This window comes from Zootoca vivipara, chromosome 6 (genome assembly GCF_963506605.1).
Source record: "Zootoca vivipara chromosome 6, rZooViv1.1, whole genome shotgun sequence".
NCBI lineage: Eukaryota > Metazoa > Chordata > Lepidosauria > Squamata > Lacertidae > Zootoca > Zootoca vivipara.
In genome coordinates, this window is record NC_083281.1 from 20,502,618 (window position 1) to 20,510,640 (window position 8,023).

The window sequence follows — 8,023 nt, forward strand, 5'->3', positions numbered from 1 at the left end:
CTGTTAGATTTATCTGTAGGCAATATCTGATGGAGAATTCAATCATGCAAGCCTCCAGCTGCAGTTTTAAGAGGAACCATCCGGACCATGGGTTGGCAAATTCTGACTAACCAAAAAGGACACCTCCCCCCACCAAACACACACCTTCCAAAGGACAAGGTGTCCTTTTTATTAAGGGGGAAAGTGTAGTTCGGTGGTAGAGCATCTGCTTTGCATGCAGAAGGTTCTGGGTTCAATCCCCAGCATCTTCAGGTATGGCTGGGAGAGAACCCTGTCTGAAAGCTTGGGGATCTGCCTGCCAGTGCAGACAATACTGAGCTAAATGGACCATGGGTCTGACTCAGTATAAGGCAGCTCCCTAGGTTCCTATGTCTGGAATGTAGAACAGGATCAGAGAAAAATCTGTTCCTTCTTTTCAGCTCCAGGCCGAGAGTCAGGGCGGAGAGTAGAAAATAAGCCCTGAGCCTATAAAACCAGAGTGAAGGTGATGCACCTCTGCATCTCACACTTTAGCTTGCACCTGAAAAGCCAGGAGGGGGAGCGGAGGCGCATCAGATTGCTCTGCCTGCCTGCACTCCTTAGGCACATTGGTTGCTCTGTCTCTGCACGCAATGATGGGTGCTCTCTGAGCTCAGAAGCCCCGCTGGCACAGAGCAAAATCCACACGGCTCCACTTCCCTTTTCTAGCTCCAAGGTGATGCAGGGAGGTGGAAGCATGCTGGTTTACCGTGCACCAGTGGATGCTCCTTGGGCATTCAGAGGATCTGAGCTGAAGGTGAGAGGCAGAGGCACTTCAGCTCACCTTGAAGAAACAGGCTTTAGGTTGGTCATTTAGTGCTATGCAGTTGAGACAGTGTGCCTAGGAGGCCAAGATAGGAGTTAATAAAAGTCCCTAGTTCAAATGCCACCTCTTTTATAAACTTAACTGGATGGCCACAGTCAAGCCACTATCCCCTCGCCAACTCGCAGTGTGTCTGGGGTATCGCAAGAATGGCTGAGATCATGTTTGCAAATAAAGAGTATGTCTGCTGGCACAGGGCTGGTTCTCAGAAGCCATTTCTGATCATTTGAGTTCATTAAGAGTTTGTATTGTCTGCTGAATGTGTTTGCATTTGCTTTGTATGCTCTTGTGTTTTGACAGGATTATGATCAATTGAAATGTTGCTAACTTTTAATGCTTTTGTTGTTACTGTGAGCCGCTTTGAGCACAACACCGCTGTTGGAAAATCAGGATACAAATATTTAAAAAATTAAAATATCAAAAAGTGCTTGGAATATACTGAAGCGGTATAGACGCACCAGTTATAGTGGGTTTTGCCCTGCAGATGCATGAAAACAGTGGGTATTGGCTGCTTTCATAGAAGTACAGGAACTTGACCCAGGACATGTAAATCCAAGCACAAGTAATTTAAGGACAAACACCAAATAAACATACACACCCTACCCTCTAGGGTGATATATACACACACTGGATGACAACGCGGCAGTTCTAGAGCAGTCGAGATCTCACCTGAACAACACTCCTTTGATGACCTGCCAAGCATTTGGAGCTTGCTGTTGGGGCTGGTTCTGCTGCTGAGTCTCGGCAACCGCTTCACCTCCCCCTGCAGTTCCATTGCTGGTCACTTGCTATAAAGGTGGGGAGAAAAACGGGAAGATGGGAATCAGCAAAAGTCATTTCTCATAAGAAGCCAAGAGGTTCAAACTTTGTGACTTTTTTAAAAGAGACACTTTTGCGGCAGCATGGAACCCCCCCCCCCCCCCCCCGGGGACAGGAATGAGTTCAGATTCCCAGAAAACAAGATTTATAATTAGATGCAAAGTGTTGTACAACAATGAGCTGGGATAGCACAGTGGATGAGAGCTTGAAATCTGGTTTAAATAACCCCCATTTCAAATCTCAACTCAGCCGTACGTTTGCAAGGCGCCATCCTTCAGCCTTGGTCTGCCATCTGAAATATAGGAATAACAGCAACAGGGTAAGGAGAGCCCAGCTGCATCAAGGCCATCGAGCCCATCAACGTTTCCAGCAGCAGTCAGGCAGATGCTTCCAGGAAGCCACAAGCAGGCCATGAATTACAGTATTATTTTTATTTTCTTTGTATTTAAACAATTTATATACTGCTTAACTATAGTTATCACTACGAGGTTTGCAAGGATACAGTACAAAAAGTAGAAAGTTAAACTATAAAATCAAACTTTGGTTGAAATGTCTGCTTGAATTTTAAAAAGTCTTCAGCCTTCGCCTGTTAGAAGTTAATTCTGCCCTTTTCCCCCCCATCTGTCCTGAAGAAGAATAAGAAGAGTTTGGATTTGATATCCCGCTTTATCACTACCCGAAGGAGTCTCAAAGCGGCTAACATTCTCCTTTCCCTTCCTCCCCCACAACAGACACCCTGTGAGGTAGGTGGGGCTGAGAGACTTCAGAGAAGTGCGACTAGCCCAAGGTCACCCAGCAGCTGCATGTGGAGGAGGAGTGAAGACGCGAACCCGGTTCCCCAGATTAGGAGTCTACCGCTCTTAGCCACTACACCACACTGGCTGAATTGACTACCATCTATTTAATCTACCCTTTAGTTCTAATATTACGGGATGGGAATGAAAATTTATCTGTCCTCCCCCTTCCCCATTCTGCACACCATTCATAAACCTCTCTCATTGCCCTGTTGTTTTTCTGAACAAGGAAGCCACAAATAAAATTGTCTTTTCTGCAACAACAAAGGCCTGTCAACCCCGTGATCATTTTGGCTCTCCTTACCTGCACTTCTTCCATTTCTCCAATATGTCTTTTGAGAATTTTTTGTGTGGGGTGTGTGTGTGAGAGAGACCTGTATGCAATATCCCAGCATCTTTTTATAGAAGGGCATCAAAGCAGTGGCCATTTTGTTCCCCATCAATTCTTGAGTTTGCTATTTTACCACAACCTCACCCTGTTGACATTTTCAGTAAGTTATCGACAATGACCCCCTCCCCCAATATATATTAATAGATAGTCACAGACACTTTACACCCCCCATGTTTCTATGTGGTTAAGATTTTCTACCTGTGGGTGCCTTACTTTACACTCACGAGAAAATCTCATTTGTCATTTCATTCCCATTTACCTAGTTTGCACAGACGCTTTGGGGACTCTCTGCAGGCTGCTTGGGTTTTTCCTATTCTGATTATTCATCAATTGTTATTTATTTCATTGCATTTAGAAGCCTGGGGTTCAACTAAATGCAGGCAAGCACCACATAAAAAGCAATGAATAATTTGCATACTCGACTATGGGATCATTTATAAATGTTAAATAGTACCAGTCTTAATACAGATCCCATTGTTTATTAACCTCCACTATAAAAAATTATGCAGTTACTTTCCTATGGTCCAGATCCTATTACCTGCTGATACAAAAAAGAATTTGCCCTCTTACTTCATCACTGCTAAAGTTAGTTATTTATTGTTACGGTTCTTGACCAGCATATCACTGCTAAATTTATGTAGGACCTTTTAATTAAGGCTTGTGTTAAAAGCAACTTGTCAATCTATATACTAGCCCCAACCAGTTTTCACTAGCTTATCTTACAGGGTTGTTCTAAGAATTACTGAAACATATGCAAAGTTCCTTGAGTACTTAGGGGAAAACACATAATCACTAATTCTTATTATGATCTGATCTGACGGAAAGGCATACATGATTTATGTTATTCAAATTTGCCCAGAAGAAAAGCACCTCATCACTATTAATCCAATTTTTCAGATGAGAAACTCAATTCATGTTCCCAGTCTCTCCCAACAGGCACGCAGGGTCAGTAAAGTAAGCCCATAACATTAAGTGAATATTTAAGTCAGCAAATTCTTTTTGGTACTCCATTTGAATTTAAAAACAAATGAAATTATCATCTTAGTTCTTCACTCGTAAGCACCCCAATCCATGTTGGGCAAAAGATTCATGTATTGTTATTGAGTATTTAAAGAACTATTATAGCAAGATGAAAACACGAGCAGGATTTGAAATATGAGCAACAGTGTGAATGATAAGATAAATAGGTTAAATATATTGAATAGTATAGGCGAAATATGCAGCATTTTTAAGGGTAAATATGGAGACCATGGAAGGGGACGATGGAAAGTCAACTGATAAAGTAACATGGTTTATGTTAAAATTTGCATATACTTTTTCTTTGTGAAAAAATAATAAATAAGATTTGTTTTAAAAACAATTCCTGTATTGCAGGGAGTTGGACTAGATCAGGGGTCCCCAAAGTAAGGCCTGGGGGCCAGATGCGGCCCAATCGCCTTCTAAATCCAGGCTGCAGACGGTCCGGGAATCAGCATGTTTTTACATGAGTAGAATGTGTCCTTTTATTTAAAATGCATCTCTGGATTATTTGTGAGGCCTGCCTGGTGTTTTTACATGAGTAGAATGTGTCCTTTTATTTAAAATGCATCTCTGGGTTATTTGTGGGGCATAGGAATTCCTTCATATTTTTTTTCAAAATTTAGTCCAGCCCCCCACCCTGGACTAGATGATCCTTGGGTTCCCTTCCAACTCTACAATTCTATGATTCAATCTCCTTTCAGGAAAATAATGGTGGAGGGCCAAAATATGAGCCTCTTCATCCACATTCAATATTGTTGAGAGAATTAAGGCTTTGATTCTGGATTCAATTTTATTTTTAGATCATTTATTTAAAATGACAGATTATGCATGACAGATTTCATTACAAGGGTATTATGTAAAAATTTAGATGGTAAAAGAGGGTGGGGATAAAGGGGAAGTAGCAAGAATGATCCAAGTGGTAAATGTACCTGGGGAATCCCAAGATGAGGGGGAGGGAGGAGGACACTAAAAGGTAACACTGCTTTTAACACATGGATGGCAGCCAAACAAAAGGATTGTGGGCCCTGTGTGGGCTGTTTCCCAGCAAACGGTGGAAAAACAAGGTGTGGAATGGGAATTCCCGCCCCCCCATCCTCTCACCCCAAACACCTGTAGCCAACAACACTAGAACTTACTTCCCTAAATTATAATTGGAGACACACCTGAAGTGGTTTGCTTTCAGAAAATGAAAGTGTTAAGAATTTCCCACACTTGGAAAAGCTCACCTGTGTTTGAGACAGTCACTGTTCTACAAGTGCTTCTTCTCAATGTAAGCTCAGAGCAATAACTCACATAAGAGATGCAACGGACAGACTCCCTTCATCTCTGCATCAGGAGCAACTGAATTATCCAATCACATCCAATGCTGAGATGGGCCACAACTGTCCTTCCCCAGGAAGGAGGAGTGGATGTAAGGGTAGAGCAAAAAATCATGCAGGTACCCAGCAGGCACTATGGGCTGAGTGCTTTGAGCTGACGGCAAATTATAATTATTCTATTTATTTATTACATCTCACAGCACACAAATGTGTCACAGTAATCATGCAGGAATTACTGACTTTGGGTGAGATGAGACTACACACAGGGAAAAAATAAGCTGTTTCATCCAGAATAGGCAGTAGATGACGGAGCACTGCTGTCTAGAATGAGACAAATTTTGGGCAGACTCTGTATATATTCATAGAATCAACAGACAATTGGGAAGAGGAGAGATCATGATGTCAAGTTTCCCCATGAAAGCCAGGTGCTTGTTTGTGGGACAAGAGCCTCCTTACAGATAAAAGAGGACAATACCTGCAAAAGCAGATTAGATGCAGTTAAGGGGAAGCATCTAACAGATGAAAAAGGTAACTGCATGCTCATGCATCTGTTTCCCCTACAGAAAGGTATGAGAATCAGATGTGTGGGGGGGGGGGGAGAGAAGGCAGAATGGGCAGCTACTCGAAGAGGAAATTTAACTTGGAAGGAGGACAGAAGAGGGGGGGAAACCAGTTCCTTAGTAGGGAACCGAAAGATGAATTCCTCAAAAAAGGGAAACAATTCCTGAAGTAGGAAGCTCAGAAATGAGTGATGTTGAAAGGAATGTCAGGTGAACTCTTAGCCTAGATGGAGAAAAAAGAGTGACACCTGTAAATTTCAGGGACAAAATGCTTTTGACAGTACTGCCAAGGAGATTGGAGAAGAGGAACCATGGTCTGAAATGGGAAGAAACATGAAAGTCAGTTGGAGACAAGAGAGGAAATCAGCCAAGGAAAGGAGATCACAGTGAGAAATGTAGACTGCCATAAAAGATGGGGGCAAGGGCCAAGTGAGCTATCTTGGTCAGAACTTGTTGGTTCTTTATGGAGGATAAAGGCAGGAGCAATTTGCAAATGAGACCAATTAGTAGCAGAAAGATAAATACCCAGAGGGGGACGTTGAGATGAAAGTGATTCCTTGGCATACACCTGAGAAATCTGATCTATCTAACCAGGGACAGTCAGGCGAGAATTTCTAACTCAGAGAACAAGATGGATGCCAGATCAAAAGGGTGGAGGAAAAGGTGGACCCAAGAGAAGTGGGGTGTTGAGGCTGAAGCAACACCGTGTGACGCATCCAAGAAGAAAGCAATGGCTAGTGTGGGACATTGAAGAGAGACAAATGGGTGACTCATTTAATCATCATGAAGTTCACTGCATGGTTTCCATGAGGCAATTTGGGCAACCTGTTTTACTACAAATTGTGCCTGACAAGTGGCAAAATCTTCCTTCCTTGTATATACAAACAATGAAACTACAGGTGAACCAGGTCCCCAAGAATTAAGGATTTATACACCTTTCAGACATAGAAGTGTGGCAAGATGCAGGGTAAAAACTGCCACTTGTGCACCTATACAGACTGATGAAACCCAGGCTCATATTCTGGGGCTTTATATGCAGAAGGTCCAGTTTCACTCTAACCTATAGGAAAGAGTCCTGTCTGAGACTCTACAGCCTGTCAGTATAAAGAATACTGAGCTAATAGACTAAGTGTCTGAGTTGGAATGTCTTCTCGCTATCTTCTTATGCTTTCTATATTTAAGCTCCAGTCCACACTAGGCCATGAGACTCCTTCAGGAATTCAGGGCCAGTCACTACTGCTTAACCTAACCTACCTCACACAGCTGTTGCAAAGATAAAACTGCATGTGTGCGAGCAAGAACCACACATGCCACTATGGTCTCCTTAAAGGAAAAGTGGGTTATAAATGAACCTGACTTGATTCGGGTTACCAAACGCACCAGGAGTGATTTTTACCACTTCAGAACAGCCTTTCTCCACCTTGGGTGCCTGACATTGTCGGACTACAAATCCCATGGTTCCTAGGAGACGTGGCCGGTCAGGGCTGATGGGGAGTTGTATGTAGTTCAAGAACATCTGGCGACCCTGAAGGTTGAGAGGGGCCGTTTCAGAAGCTGACTTGCATCTGGTCGGACCATTGGCCCATGCAGCTCAGTACCGCCTACACCGGCTGGCAGCACCTCTCGGAGCAGGTGCATTTCCCAGACCTACCTGGAGGTGCCAGAGATTGAACTTGGGGACTCTCTGCAGACGGAGGGCGTGCTATAATCACGGGGTTGCGCGACCCTTGTTCACTCGTGCCATAAGCCTATCTGAGCCCGGCTGAGAATAAAACGGGGGCTGGGCGTGTGTGGACCCCTCCTCCCCACCCCCACCCCCCAAAAAAACTCCACCGCTGGCGTCTTGTGAGGAAAAATGCAGGCGATAATAATAAATAAAAAGCACCAGATATATAAGAGTGAAATGAATAAGAAAAAGAGCTGACCTGGAGAAGGGACATGGTGGGCAATCGCCCCTGGAGGCCAATAAAAATTTTTTTCTGAGGTAGGGAGAAGGGCGTCACGTGACTGGCGAGAGGGGCGGGGCTGGGGCAGGAGAGGACCTAACCCCCCCTCCTCGTCTGCGGGAGGGGCAAAAGGAGGGCGGCGTGCGGGGCAACTGCCCCTCGCAGGGAAAGGAGAGCCGCCGAGCGGCAGCTCCCGCGAGGGGGGCGACGGAGAAAGGGGCTCTGCGGCCGCTACCTGTTCAGGGCCGGACGCGGGGCCCGCCGCCGCCACCACCTCCGTCTCCGGCGCCGCCATCTTGCTGCGCCGTTGCCTGGTGCAGCTCTCGCGAGAGT

The 8,023-nt window shown here is 44.6% G+C and overlaps 1 protein-coding gene and 1 non-coding gene across 2 annotated transcripts in view; one reads left to right on the plus strand and one right to left on the minus strand.

Moving 5' to 3' along the window:
• CLPTM1 (CLPTM1 regulator of GABA type A receptor forward trafficking) overlaps nucleotides 1-8,023 on the minus strand; it is a 28,286-nt gene extending 20,263 nt beyond the window's left edge. The window contains exons 1-2 of the mRNA XM_035119074.2: nucleotides 7,926-8,023; nucleotides 1,511-1,629 (exon numbers count right to left, since the gene is read on the minus strand). Of these exons, the coding sequence (XP_034974965.2) occupies nucleotides 1,511-1,629; nucleotides 7,926-7,985 (179 nt within the window). The 5' untranslated portion in view covers nucleotides 7,986-8,023. The remainder of the gene's footprint in view (nucleotides 1-1,510; nucleotides 1,630-7,925) is intronic.
• On the plus strand, nucleotides 180-251 carry TRNAA-UGC (transfer RNA alanine (anticodon UGC)). The gene has a single exon. It is a non-coding gene; the product is annotated as a tRNA-Ala (tRNA).